The sequence below is a fragment of the Mustelus asterias genome, chromosome 6, assembly GCF_964213995.1.
Source record: "Mustelus asterias chromosome 6, sMusAst1.hap1.1, whole genome shotgun sequence".
Taxonomy (NCBI): domain Eukaryota; kingdom Metazoa; phylum Chordata; class Chondrichthyes; order Carcharhiniformes; family Triakidae; genus Mustelus; species Mustelus asterias.
The window spans coordinates 119,818,567-119,834,071 of NC_135806.1; the positions used below are offsets into that span (position 1 = coordinate 119,818,567).

A 15,505-nucleotide genomic window follows, 5' to 3' on the forward strand; every position below is an offset into this window, starting at 1 on the left:
ACCTGTACATCCTTCTGACAGCTCAGATGGGATTATTGACTATTGTAAAATGACAGGTTAATTTCCATTGTAGTCAGGAAGATGTTGATTTTGAGGCTTAGTTTAATCTACCAGTTGCACGAGTTTATACGTAGGCACAATTCCTCATATTAGTCTCTGTCTTTGGTCATTGTAATCTTTGGTTTGATTTGATTTATTATTGTCACATGTATTAGTATACAGTGAAAAGTATTGTTTCTTGCATGCTATACAGACACAGCATATCGTTCACAGAGAGGGAAAGGAGAGAGTACAGAATGTAGTGTTACAGTCATAGCTAGGGTGTAGAGAAAGGTCAACTTAGTGTGAGGCAGGTCCATTTAAAAGTCTGATGGCAGCAGGGAAAAAGCTGTTCTTCAGTTGGTTGGTACGTGATCTCAGACTTTTGTATCTTTTTCCCAACGGAAGAAGGTGGAAGAATGTGCGGGGTGTGTGGGGTCCTTAATTATGCTGGCTGCTTTTGCAAGGCAGCAGGAAGTGAAGACAGAGTCAATGGATGGGAGGCTGGTTTGCGTGATGGATTGGGCAACATTCACGACCTTTGTAGTTTCTTGCTGTCTTGGGCAGAACAGGAACCATACCAAGCTTAAGTGATAAAAGGCAGAAAAGGTTTGAAATTAAATGGAAATTCTTGATTCCGATTACTGTTTAGCCTATCTTGGATCTTGTCACTTGATCTTAATGCAATGCATCAGCTTGGCAACTCAGTATTAATGAAAATCAATCTTTATTATTGCAAACAGGCACAATGGTTTATATCACTGGATGAGCAACCTTGAGGCCAAGACTAATGCTCTGGCGATATGGGTTCAAATTCCACCATTTTAACTGGTGGAATTCAAGTTGAGATTATAAAAATCAACAATATAAATCTGGTGATAATGGTAACCATGAACTATCATTGATTGTCGTTAAAAACCCATCTAGTTCAGCAGTGCCCTTTCGGGAAGGAAATCTGCCATCTGTACCTGGTCTGGCTTACATATGACTGCAGACCCACAGCAGTTTGGTCAACTATTAACTTCCTTCAGTTCAAGGACAACCAGGGATAGGCATCCCATGAAGAAGTAAAGAAAAGCAAAACATCATCCAAACACACCTCAGCATATTGTGCTCCTGATTGTAGATTTCACCCGATTCTCTCCCCCCAACCCTCCATCTCCCCTGATTCATCCCAACCCTACCTACCTGTTGAGTATAGGGCTAACGGGAGGACTTTGAATAGTGTGGAGGAGCAGAGGGATCTAGGTGTATGTGTGCATAGATCCCTGAAAGTTGGGAATCAAGTAGATAAGGTTGTTAAGAAGGCATATGGTGTCTTGGCGTTTATTGGTAGGGGGATTGAATTTAGGAGTCGTAGCGTTATGTTGCAACTGTACACAACTCTGGTGCGGCCGCACTTGGAGTACTGTGTGCAGTTCTGGTCCCCACATTACAGGAAGGATGTGGAGGCTTTGGAGAGGGTGCAGAGGAGGTTTACCAGGATGTTGCCTGGTATGGAGGGGAGATCCTATGAGGAGAGGCTGAGGGATTTGGGATTGTTTTCGCTGGAAAGGCGGCGGCTAAGAGGGGATCTTATTGAAACATATAAGATGATTAGAGGTTTAGATAGGGTGGATAGTGATAGCCTTTTTCCTCTGATGGAGAAATCCAGCACGAGGGGGCATGGCTTTAAATTGAGGGGGGGTAGTTATAGAACCGATGTCAGGGGTAGGTTCTTTACCCAGAGGGTGGTGAGGGATTGGAATGCCCTGCCAGCATCAGTAGTAAATGCGCCTAGTTTGGGGGCGTTTAAGAGATCCGTAGATAGGTTCATGGACGAAAAGAAATTGGTTTAGGTTGGAGGGTCACAGTTTTTTTTTTTAACTGGTCGGTGCAACATCGTGGGCCGAAGGGCCTGTTCTGCGCTGTAATGTTCTATGTTCTATGTTCTATGTTCTATGTTCTACCTGGTCCGACCTTGCCACCCCCACCCATTTCCATCTACTCAGCTGACACTCTACACCGTCACTCACTTACCCCACCCACCCTACCCCTTACACACTTGCACATTCACCCATTCCATCATCCATTCGCTCGTACACTCACTCACAAACACTAACTTTCTCTCTAATTTACAACTTGCAAGCAAAATCTCTGAAATCTTCCATTTTGAAGCCATATTTTCCTGCATTTAATTAAAAGACAAAATTCATACCCCATAAATATCTTGTAGATAGCTCCTCCAGTGGCATGGATAATAAATGCTGTATTTAGTTCGGTACAAAATATACGCTAATAGACCCCAGGTAGTGATTGTGCAGTCAACTGGCAAAACCAGATCTATGCCGAGAAACTTAAAAATACTTTTTCTTTTGTGTTGAATAATGTGCGCAAGAGTTAGTGTCTAGTTTTAATTTGTGCCAAAGAAAATTGTAACTCTTTAATAGGAGGCAAAGTGCTAAAATGTGTTGCAAAAGTGTAAAAACTAAAAGCAAATTACTGCAGATGCTGGAATCTGAAACCAAAAGAGAAAATGCTGGAAATTCTCAGCAGGTCTGGCAGCATCTGTAACGAGAGAAAAGAGCTGACATTTCAAGTCCAGACGACCCTTTGTCAAAAGTGCATACGTCCTCTGTGGCATAACTTTTCGACGTCACTTTTCAAAGAAGCTGTGGGACATTTAACCTCTTCCTTACCAGAATATGTTAAGTAAAGTTAAAGTTTATTTATTAGTCACAAGTAAGGCTTACATTAACACTGCAATGAAGTTATTGTGAAATTCCCCTAGTTGCCACAATCCAGCGCCTGTTTGGGTCAATACACCTAACCAGCACGTCTTTCAGAATGTGGGAGGAAACAGGAGCACCCAGAGGAAACCCACACAGACATGGGGAGAACGTGCAAACTCCACACAGACAGTGACCCAAGCCAGGAATCGAACCCGGGTCCCTGGCGCTGTGAAGCAGCAGTGCTAACCCCTATGCTATTGTGCCGCCCGATATGGGAACTAGTGCCGTAAAAAGGGGGCTTGTTCTCTGTGTGGATTCTCTTCACCGAAGTCTCCAAGGTTTCCCTGCGCTGAGAGAGTTTTGCAGGGTCATGCGTCGGATGTTAAGCCAAGAATATCATAGGAAGGTTGAGGGGTTGGGGGATCTTTTGTCGAATAGCGGTCAGAAGATTTGGGCCCTATATTATCTCTATCTTAAAGTTAAAGTTTATTTATTAGTCACAAGTAGGCTTACATTCACACTGCAATGAAGTTACTGTGAAAATCCACTAGTCACCGCACTCCGGCGCCTGTTCGGGTACACTGAGGGAGAATTTAGCATGGCCAATGCACCTAACCAGCACATCTTTCGGACTGTGGGAGAAAACCGGAGCACCTGGAGGAAACCCATGCAGACACGGGGAGAATGTGCAGACTCCGCACAGACAGTGACCCAAGCCAGGAATTGAATTGGGCCCCTGACACTGCGAGGCAGCAGTGTTAATCACTTTAAATGTTTCAAATTTAAAGCCAAACTGATTTATTTTCTACCAAGTAAAGCACATATGGAAGTGGAGATTTTTACAAACCGACACAGTGGGTTAGCACTGCTGCCTCAGGGCGCCAGGGACCCGGGTTCAATTCTGGCCTTGGGTGATTGACTGTGTGGAGTTTGCACATTCTCTCCATGTCTGCTCAGCACCAGGGACTCGGGTTCAATTCCAGCCTTGGGTAGCTGTCTACATGGAGTTTGCATGTTCTCCCCATGTCTGCGTGGGTTTCCTCTGGGTGCTCCGGTTTCCTCCCACAGTCCAAAGATGTGCGGGTTAGGTGGATTGGCCATGCTAAATTTCCCCATAGTGTCTCAAGATGTGTAGGTTAGGGGGGTCAGTAGGGTAAATATGTGGGGTTATGGGCTTAGGGCGTGGGGTGGGATTGTTGTCGGTGCAGGCTCGATGGGCTGAATGGCATCCTTCTGCATTGCAGGGATTCTATGGATATCAGTGCGATTTGCCTGGAGCTCCTAAAACTGGTGTTGTGTGAACGGCCAGAATAGTCCTTAAAACCAAATTGTTATCCAACTGGAAATATATCTTTTGTGGGCAGGATTCAAGTTCTATATCTCAGATTTCTTTTGAAAATGCCACTGAATGGACAGCACTCTTCTGCTGGCTTGAATACTCCTTCCCTTCCATCTGATGGTAGTGTTTAATTTGTGTACTAAAGCACTTGGAAAGGTCCCAAGGAGGGAATTTTGAAATGTTTACATTTCACTCTGCTGACAGAGTAGAGCTTTCAGTGTCCATGCACGATTTTAGAACTGTCTCTTCTAGAGTTTTGGTTTCAGTTTAAGGGGAATTGGGGTACTGTTTACTTGATTTGGTTTAGCATGCCTATGCGTGCTTCCAAACCATGCTTGAACTTTTGACTCTGCTGAGAGGCTTTTAGAAACAAGAAAGTCCATAGAATCCCTACAAGTGCAGAAAGAGGCCATTTAGCTCATCAAGCCTACACCGACAACAATCCCACCCGGGCCCTATCCCCATAACCCCACGTATTTACCCTGCTAATCCCCTTGACACTAAGGGTATTTAGCATGGCCAATCCACCTAACCCGCACATCTTTGGAGTGTGGGAGGAAATCGGAGCACCGGGAGGAAATCGGAGCACCAGGAGGAAACCCACGCAGATACGGGGAGAATGTGCAAAACTCCACATAGACAGCCACCCGAAGCTAGAATTGAACCTGGGTCCCTGGTGCTGTCAAGCAGGAGTGCTAACCGCTGTGCCACCGTGCCACCCTGAGGTTGCTATGGAGAATATTGCTGAGGATGAGCTATGCTGTAAAAAGGAAAAGTTTGGCTTTTGTTTAAGGGAGAAAGTAAGTGTATGAGAAGCTGATGAGGAGTCTGCAGACATCTAATCTGTTGTGTTTAACCAGAGAACTCAGTTCTTTATGTTTAAAGAAGCAGAGAGAATTTGGAGAATTGGGCATAGGACCAAGTAGCCCAGTAAGGAGAGGTGCCAAGGGAGTGTCTATATGTGTCTGGTAGGCTATGACATGTGACTGTCAGTGCCACTTATACTTGGACCAGAAGGTTGGGTTGACAGGAATATACCGTAGACCTGAGCTTTGACCCATGCAGCCAGACCCAGAGATAAAGGAACTGCCTCCCAGAGCAGTGAGTTTATGTTTAAAAGCCTAGTCGAGTGAAAGCCAGAATAAAAATGTTCAACTGGACGAAGTCTATCAGATTGAGTTTATGGTAGAAGATCATATTGCTTAGAATCATTATCTTATTTGCTCAGTGCAGCTATTTCGTCATTATTGCTTGTGTTTGTTTTGTTTAAGTTTGCAAAGATTCTTTTGCCGTTTCAATTTAACCTTGGAGTCCTGCTGCGCATTTCCCTACCCTTCCTACACATTACGAGGGCGATTCTCCCAAAAGTGCTGAATTAGTGGGAAAACTGTTCTAGATCACGACTGTTTTTTCAGTGCAGCTTCAGACTTGAATCTCCGCACTCTGTACAATGCAGAGGTCACAATCATGAATATCATTAAAAACCCAGGGGAACGGGGCCTATTCGTGCAGGAGGCTGATAGGTCCAGAACTCTGCGCATGCGCAGTGGTCCTGATCTGGCAGTCTCCCCGTTTGCTGGCCAGTCCGGGACCCCCGCAATGCTGCCCCCCCCCCCCCCCCCACGGCAATTCCAGGGCCAGCCCCAACCCTCCTTCCGTCCCAGAGCGCCCCGATGTCCAGCACCCCCCCCAGCAGTGGCGATCCCCCCTCACCTCAGCAGAACCCCCCCCCACAGTCCGCCCCAATCGCTGCCCTCCTTCCAGCCCAGACTGATCCCAATGCAGAATGGCAAAGGGAACCCCACTCCCACTGACCCCCCCCAGGCCCCGCCCACAGTAGGCCCCGCTCCCTTGGCACTGCTCGATGCCCGGTGGGCAGTGCCAAGGTGGGGCATGGGCACTTTGCTCCTTGGGCAGTGCCGGGGGCACAGGATGGCACTGCCAGGGTGCTCATGCCCAGGGTGCACCACTCCCCTGCCACCCGAGCCCTGGGAGGTCCCAATTGCCACCCCCTTCATTCCGGTGGGGTCTCCTGCTAGTTCCCCGAACGTGGGGGAGGTACTCTAAATCTCACCGGAATGAAGTACTCCTGGCAGGGTGGGAGATGCTATCGGGCCCGGCAAGTTCCGTTATGGGCCCGATAATCACATGCAAAATGTATTTAAGTGACATTAAAAAAAAGATTCAAACCCACCGGTTTCCAGCGCGGTTTCGACTGCGACTATTCTCCGGCTCTGGGAGACGTGCATGCGCGAATCCCACGAAATGGCCGACACGCGATTCTTCCGACCGGACCCGCCAGAAAAGGTACGGGTCACAATGGGAGAATCGGGCCGTAAATTATTAAAAAGATTATAGCCTATCAAGCCAGACTACCTAGTTTGGGTAGCCTTCTCATAAATTAAAGGTAAATTTCATTTTAAGTAGTCATTAGAACAGAGATACATCGCACAAAGCTACAGGCTCTCTCAGCATACATGGCATGAAACTCTGCTACTGAGTATCACAGCGCTCTGTATTTCCCCGCTGGAGATTTGGTTCCTTTACTCCGATGGGAGGAAGACCCAAAGCCCCTTGAGACTGCAATCTCACTGCACCCAATATCCACAGGCCTGTCCTCCCCAACCAACACTGCCCGACTCCCACAACATGTTCTTTGGGTCCTGCTTCCTGCCACAGTTTCACAATTCCTATCCTATTCTCAGACAACTCTATGTTCCTCTTCCCCAAGAGATCTGTGTCTGTCTAGATGTCTTTGTTTTCTGCAACTGCTCAGACCAGCTGTACTCAAAGCCCAATTAGCTTTAATGAATCATTTTTCTTTAGCTTTTATCCCTATAGTAACTTCAGCCACAGATTAATTTCTCAAAACTCTATTGGCCTCACAACCAAAAATTCAATTAACCCTTCCGGAATTAATTCTTTCCGGAATTCTCTCTTAAGCTTTACTTTGCATTTAAAGGGACCTCCACAAAAAGGAAACACTGGCATTTTCTAAAGTGCAAGATTCATCACACTTGATTTCAAACTTCTCATCTTTTAAAAAAATCTTTCCATGGTCTTGTCCCTCCCAACCTCCTCCAGCCCTCCAACATCTCTCTATTTCTCCCATTCTGTCCATCCTTCATTTTCATTGCTCCATCATTGGTGGCTATGCCTTCAGCTGCCTAGGCCCTACACTCTGTATTTCCTCCACTAAACCCCGTCATCTATCTACCTACCCCATCTCCTTTAAGATGCTCCTTAATAACTTCACACTTTGACTGAGCTGATGTACATTAATCTTTGCTGTGTTAAACCTGTGGAAGGGTTTTTGTTTATGGGATTGGTTTGATTGGAACACATTAGATATATTTGCTCAGGGTTATACATTATCGTGGTTGTTTTGTTTTTGTTTGTAATTGATAAAAGTCATTGCTAATTTTCTTTCCATACATCATAGAATCCCCACAGTGCGGAAGGAGGCCATTCAGCCTATCAACTTCCACCCAGGCGCTACTCCCGTAACTCCACATATCTAACCTGCTAATCCCCTTGACACTAGGATCAATTTAGCATAGCCAATCAACCCAACCTGCACATCTTTGGACTGTGGGAGGAAACCGGAGCACCCGGAGGAAACCCACGCAGACACAAGAGAGAATGTGCAAGCTCTACACAGACAGTGATCCCCAAGGCCGGAATTGAACTTGGGACCCTGGCGCTGTGAGGCAGCAGTGCTAACCACTGTGCCACCGTGCCACCATGTTAACTGTATTCTTAAATAAACATTTGTTTGATAACAGCTCCCTAGTGGGTCATTTGAATCATACCTGAGGTGAAACAGAATCATAGAATCCTACAGTGCAGAAGGAGGTCATTTGGCCCATTGAGTCTTCACCGACCACAATCCCACCCAGGCCCTATCCCCATAACCCCATGCATTTACCCTAGCTAGTCCCCCTGACACTGAGGGGGAATTTAGCATGGCCAATCCACTTAACAAGCACATCTTTCGAATGTGGGAGGAAACTGAAGCACTCTGAGGAAACCCACACAGACGGGGGGAGAATATGCAAATTCCACACAGTGACCCAGGCTGGGAATCGAAACCGGGTCCCTAGCGCTGTGAGGCAGCAGTGTTCACCACTGTGCCACGTGCCGCACACAAAGTTTATCATGCTTACTCTAGCCAAATTCAAGGTGCAAAACTTATGATCCAGGCGGGCTCCATAAAACACTTTCTGACCTGAACCATAACACTTTTGAGTCTGATCTTATCTGAAAGGCAAATGGAAACTTCAGGTTTCTAGAGAAACCAGAACTGAAATGTCAAGGGTGGGACTTTCCAGCCCCACCTGCCGCCAGGATCTTCAGGTTCCACTGAAAGTCAGTGGTCTTTTAGCTGGCCCACTACATCCCCCTCGCAGGTCCTACCATGGCAGGGCTGGAAAATTACAGCCCACCTTTCTAGGGAAACTGAAGCTGAATCGTCAGACAAAGACATCCAGACTTAGATTGCCCAGTAATGCAGAGCAGGTAGACTGAGGAGGAAAGGTTGTAACATGGTTAAACAAGGTGAACACCAAAGGCTGGATCTGAGAATTGCTGTCACTGTTTCAGTTATATTAAAGGATTAACCAGAAGCTGCCATTCAGTGTGCAGGATTTTGGAAAATGTAGCATTGGTGGATCTATGTAATCAAGAACAGCATGAGCAAGAATGAGGAGGTTCCAGAGAAGGGAATCTTTTTGATGAAGATTGTACCTGTGGAACTCAGGTTGAAGAGGAGCTACTGTCTGATATGAATCAGTGACTAAATCCTTGAAGGAAAGGAGCTGGAATTATGCCTGAGGAAGATCAGTGGTTAGTAAGGAAATGGGAGCCGATTGGGAAAAGCTCTCGGTGTTCTCAAAGATCAGACTTCAGCAGGAATTGGAAGCAGGGAACCTGTGTCAGACAGCAAAAAAATAATAAAACTGGCTGATGGGGTTCAGCAGCAGGGAGTGTGAAATCAAGTTATTGCTGCTACTTCAGTTATTTGTCAGAGCTGAGATATTATTGAGTGGTCAGGTGAAATTAACTCTGGGGAAATCCACACTATTAAGACTATTGTGAGCTGAGCTAAGCACATTCTGCAGAAGTGCACTCTTTTGCTGATGACTGCATGCATGGAACTCTGAGGGAGTAAACTTGCTGTAAAAGGCGACTCAAATGTCCAAATTCTGCGGGAAGAAAAGGGATTGAATTCTGCCTGAGGAAAACAGAGCTGTGAAGGACTTTGTGGCCATAGGTAGTGACCTGAGTGCTAATGAGACTGCCAGTAAATCTGAGAGATGTATCTTCATTGAGTTGACTACAGTGTAATTTATAGTATCTGTTGAATACAGTTTGCCTGTTAATTCACATTTATGTTGATTTTGGTTTGATTGTTAAAGTAAAAGTTGGAGAAAGTGATTTCTTGTCCATCAGTTTTTCTGTGGGAGGGAGTTGTTTAGTAAGTTTAATTCTTTTAGGCTATAGGTCTCCATGGGGATCATAACAATATACAAATGTCAGTTGGCAGTGAAAAGTGAGGTTGACCTAGAACAAACTCCTCATAGCTTTGATTTGGCAAACAATATTTGTTTGCTACCTAAATTTAGTGAGGAGGGATTAGAAACGTACTTTGTGCCATTGAGAAAATTGTCACTAATGTGATTTGGCCTAAATCACCCAGGACTAAATTCTTACAGAGTGTTTTTGTAGGGAAACCTTTGGAGGTGTAACTCATCTCTTTCAAAAGAGCACTTGGGTGACTATGACCAAGTGAAGACTGCTGTTTTCATGAGTTGGTTAGCAGAGGACTGAAATTCAGCAATCTGGGAAGGCAATAGGGCCAGAACTATGTGCCTCGTAGAGAAGGAAATAGTGCTTGATGGGTTGTGTCGATCAACGATGGCTGAACAAAACTTTGAGGACCTTGAAGAAGTGATTGTGATGGAAGACTTCACAAATAATATGCCTTTGGGAATAAGGCCTCACTTGGAAGAACATAATGATCATAAAATAAAGGAAGCTGCAGTACTGGCAATGATACTGAATTGATTCATAAGCATATTATTAACAGGCCCCAATTTGGAAATCTCCAGAGAAATTGGAGAGATAGGGGGCAGTGGAGGCGACCCGCCATTGACTGATAGCGAGATCTTCTGGTCCCTTTGTTGTCAACGGGGCTTCCCATTGAATGCGTCGCTTGCTGCTGGGAAACCCGTGGAGGTGCACCATTGTTGGGAACAGAAGGTGCCGCCAATATGAATGACTGGAAAATTCCAGTCAGCAAATTGATAATGAAAAGAAATCTGGTAAAAGTCGCATACATAAAGACATCAATATTCCATAGGTTAGTAAAAAAATGTTTGGAGAACAAGTTAGTTCAAGGGGGCTGACATGCTTTGTTTTTTTTCATAGAAATGGGCATGTGAAGGCTGAGTGTTGGATGTGAGAAACCAAACCTGTTGCATTAGTACAGTCTAATGGTGTCCCCCAAAAGTGCCTGTACCTTTAAGACTTGATTGCTTGTAAAGACTCGCATTCCAACCATTATTTTATAAATTGAGTTTGTGTCTTTATATGCCCTGTTTGTGAACACAACTCCCACTCACCTGAAGAAGGAGCAGCGCTCTGAGATCTTGTGGCTTGTGCTACCAAATAAACCTGTTGGACTTTAACCTGGTGTTGTGAGACTTCTTACTGTGCGTCCCCCAAAAGTACAGTCCTAGTAAATAAAGTTCACAACAAGCAGATAGCTTCTCATGTATTTGCTGATAGAATCAATCAGGTTGCAGAAAGCTATACAACCCTTCTGTTTGAAGATAAAATGTCCCCATGTTTGCTTAATGAGGCAGGCAAGTCAATTGTTAACCGTATAGATACAGGAGCAACACAGTCCCTGACTTTGGCAGGTGATATGAATTTAACTCCGAGGTAGTTCGCTGAATGTAGAGCTGTTGATTCAAGATATTGATGGGAATTATTTGTCTGTTCCTTTGAATAGGGTTGATTTAAAATAAGTTTAAGTTTATTTATTAGTGTCACAAGTAGGCTTACATTCACACTGCAATGAAGTTACTGTGAAAATCCCCGAGTCGCCACACTCCGGCACCTGTTTGAGTACACCGAGGGAAAATTTAGCATGGCCAATGCATCTAACCAGCACATCTTTCAGACTGTGGGAGGTAACCGGAGCACCCAGAGGAAACCCATGCAGGAAGAATGTGCAAACTCCGCACAGACGGTGACCCAAGCTGGGAATCGAACCCTAAAATGTGGGTTAGTCACTGATCCTGTTACCATTTCTGTTCCTAGTTTGTCTATTGAAGATGTGGGTTTCTTTTGCTAGGAAATGACTTGATTGGGCATAAGTTATCGAAGTCCAGCGGTTTTGGGAGAACTAGCTGAAACTAACGTTTTATAGGAAGAATTTCCCAAATATTCCAAGAGTGTGTTGTGACTAGGTCCCAGGCTCATTGGGCTAAACAAAATGAGTCGTTGTAGAGGACAAGTCAGATGTTTGGTTGGCTGAACTCTTTTTCAAGGACTTGGATGGGGACAGTGGTGAATTGTTAGATTTTCCTTGGTTGAGGCATAACAGACACACTGGTTTGAAGTGTTCCTCTCAGCCAGTGTGTTCTGAGACAGAGGCTGAGAAGGTCTCTGAGTATTATTATGTCAAGAATGAAATTTTGATGAGGAAGTGGAGACCTCCTCAATTGGTGCCATATATACTGAGTGGATTGCTGTTTAATATAATTTATAATGATTAGGATTTTTCTGTAAATTTTTGCTTTATGTAAATTTTGGTTGGTTATTCGATAAAAGTTTTGAAAAGTGAAATTTTGTCCATTGTTTTTCTTTTGTTGGGGGTCATTCGGTAATTTGGGTTCAGTTGGAATGTTTGTTGTCTCGTGGATTTTAACAATGGTCAGAAAATGGGTCTTCTGAAATTAAACTAACCATTCTGTTATATAAATAAAACAACATTAACTTCTGGTAAGGGAAGAAAAGGGTGAAAATGTATTAATGAACTCAACACCTGGATTTCACAGCACAATGGGAAAGGAAAATCCCTCATCTATTGTTTTGATTTCCTCTTTCATGAGTGTTATGGTTCAGGTTAGGAACTCCAAAATGTTCTATGGATCATAAGTTTTGCATCTTGAATTTGGCTAGGATAAGCATGAGAGGTTTCACTTCAGCTAAGATTCAAGTGACCCACTAGGGAGCTTTTGTAATACTACATTCTGCACTCGTTCCCTTCTCTATGAGCGGTATGCTTTGTCTGTATAGCACGCAAGAAACAATGCTTTTCATTGTATACATGTGACAATAATAAATCAAATCAAAAGTTTATTTAAGGATATAGTTAACATGTATCATAAGAAAATTAGCAAGAACTTTTATCAATTACAAACAAGAAACAAACAATCATGATAATGTATAATCCTTAACAAAGATATCCACAATGCTCCAATGAACTCAATCTCACAGACAAAAAACTCTTTTCACGGGTTTAACACAGCACAGACTAATGCCCTCGTGATACTGGAAATTGAGTCCTTTGTTTGGAGAATTGAAAACTCTCAGCTTGATTCACTCAGAACAGGTTGAAGTCAGAACAGCTTCCCAGAACATCAGGGATTTTAGGCAAACTACTGACAGCAGATTCTTTCCTTCAGGAAGGCAAAACCTTGCTTTAAGATCACCAGCAGCATTTCCAAATAAAACAGGGAGAGAGAGACTTCTGTTCAGCTTGCTATCCCTGTTAAAACCCAACTGCAGCCAAAGACAAAATGACACCTTAAACTCACTGAATAAAAACTGTCCAAAAACACATGACCATCCTCCTAACAATGCAGGATCATACAACTAATCTCAGAGTAAACACAAACAACTCCATTTAACCCACTTAAGTAGCAATAATAGGACTCATCATAGTCAGCCCGGCAACATAATGACATCAGCTAAGGCTGTGAGCTGAGAAACACCGACTGTGAGAGCTGCAGAGATCATGATTTTAAAAAAAAATCTCTTAAAGATACACTAACGTCACATTAGGGAGAGTAATGTGTTGCAGAAGGTAACTTTATCACTGTTTAATACTGAATACGTCTCCTGCTTTCTGTTTTATTTTAGGTGGCAATGCCAGTGGAGAGAATGCGTATGCGCCCATGGCTAGAAGAACAAATAAATTCAAATAAAATACCCGGTTTGAAATGGCTGAACAAGGTAAGGGCTCCGGTATTTTCAGAAAATGCTGCACGATTTAATGCTTCGGATCAGCTTCTTTAGTTTATCGGGTCAATATGAGTCTGAAGCTGCAGCAGGGACTCACTGTTTTATTGTGAAATTAAAGTGTATCTGTTGACATAGAGAGTGGGTGGGCTCCAGTCCTGTGTGCCAGGATGAGGGATTATGCCAGTTGTCCTGTCTTTCCTGTTATCTTGATCCCTGGAATCTGCATTCCCATTATTGCTCCCATTCCAATGCACTATTCCACTGATCCAGCCTTCTGAGCATCTCCCTTCCCCTCTTACCTCGCCATTGGTGACCATGTTTCCAACGTTTTGTTCTGATGCTCGGGAACTCTCTCTTGAATGCCGTCACCGCATCACATCCCTAATCTTCTTTCACACCCTCTTTCAAGTTTTTTATTTTCACCTCACCCTCATCTGCCCATCTTTGGCTTGATTTTTGTTTCCTTCAAATTGCCTTCAGCCATTTCTCCGCATTGAGTGCATGGTCATTGCCCTGTGTTCATTATAGTGACAGATGAGGAATTGTCAGCAGTGCAAATGGAATTGTAGGTAATATACTGGCATGGAGTATGCCAGAAATGCACGGCTCACTTTGCTCAATGTTGCCACTCAGGGGGGTCCATCTCTGCGACTTGCAAGATTTGGACTTCCTGCAGAAATACTAAGGCGTCACCCAAGGCTTTTATACCATCCACTCTTGTCTCATGGGTGTGGATGTTTAGTCTTTGAGCATGTTCAAGGCAGAGTTTGATGGATTTCCCGATATTAAAAATATCAAAGAATATGGACATGAGTGAGGATTTCATAGCAAGTGGGAATGAAGACTGCAAAGTCGACTTATGGATTCTAGAGAATTAGTTAATGGGCAGAGAGAGTCGGAATAAATGGGTCATTCTCAGGTTGGCAGGCTGTGACTAGTGGGGTATTGCAAGTGCTTGGGCTCCAACTATTCACAATCGGTATCAATAATTTGGATGTGGGGACCAAATGTAATATTTCCAGGTTTGCTGATGACACAAAACTAGGTGGGAATGTGTGTTGTGAGGAGGGTGCAAAGAGGCTTCAAGGGGATTTAGATAGGGCAAAGTGAATGGGAAAGAACGTGGCAGATGGAATATAATGTGGAAAAAATGTGAAGTTATCCACAGTGGCAGGAAATCAGAAATGCCGAGTTTAAATAATGAGAGATTGGGAAATGTTGGCTGGGATTCTCCCAAAACAGAATGAAGTGCCCAATGGGCAGGAAAACGGGAGTATTTCTCGCCCGTTTTTTGGGCACACTTACTAAATGAATCTCCGACAATCTGAGCATTGCAGCATGCCATAGCGTGATTCACTTTGAAAAATGGAGCCTTATCCTGCCTGAGAGGTCGGCAGCATAGTGCTGAGCGGGCCACTGCGCCCAACCGTCAGTGTGGAGATCGCGCATGCGCAGTGGCCCTCCCTCCGATCGCTGGCCTCCCTGGAACTCCCCTCGATCACTGGCCTCCCTGGAACTCCCCCTGATCGCTGGCCTTCCTGCCTTCCCCCACCCTGATGACCAGGCCTGAACCCTCCCCCCCCCCCCCCCCTTTCTATGACTAGCTTCGATCACCCTCCTCCCTGCCTCTCCCACTGATCCCACCTTCAGAGTGGCAGTGGGTCCCACCCCACACCAGTTGACCTGGCCCCGCCCCATTGGCACTGCCTGGTCATGGTGTCTGGTGGACAGTGCCAGTTTGCCCCCTGGGTAGTGCCAGCCTGGCACTGCCAGGCTGGCACTGCCCAAGGGGCAGCCCCATTATCCCCGACCTCCCAGGGGTGCCTGAATGGCCTCTGTCCCCACCAGTGGGGTGAGGATGCCTATTGCCCGTTAGTGGGGAGCAATTGTAAAACCTGCAGCTGGGCACCAATCCCAGCAGGGAAGGGGGGCTGGAGACACTTGCGGGCCTGGAGAATTTCCGGCGCAAAGCTGATTGTATTAAAAAAAAGTGCTTGGGAGACACCAATCGAGAACCTTGCGAAAGGTCCCTTGTGAAGGATCCTCTTGGGATGAGTGATCATAATATGGTGGAATTTCTGATACAGATGGAGGGTGAGAAAGTAGGGTCCCAAACCAGTGTCCTCTGCTTGAACAGAGGGGAGTACGATAGGATGAGGGT

General features: G+C 44.9%; 1 protein-coding gene across 4 annotated transcripts in view; it reads left to right on the forward strand.

The window, feature by feature from the left end:
- Window positions 1-15,505, forward strand: part of irf2b (interferon regulatory factor 2b) — a 76,000-nt gene that overhangs the window by 30,367 nt on the left and 30,128 nt on the right. For all 4 annotated transcript variants that reach the window (XM_078215074.1, XM_078215075.1, XM_078215076.1 and 1 more), the window contains exon 3: window positions 13,243-13,335. In XM_078215074.1, coding sequence (XP_078071200.1) covers window positions 13,249-13,335 — 87 coding nt within the window. In that variant the 5' untranslated portion in view covers window positions 13,243-13,248. The remainder of the gene's footprint in view (window positions 1-13,242; window positions 13,336-15,505) is intronic.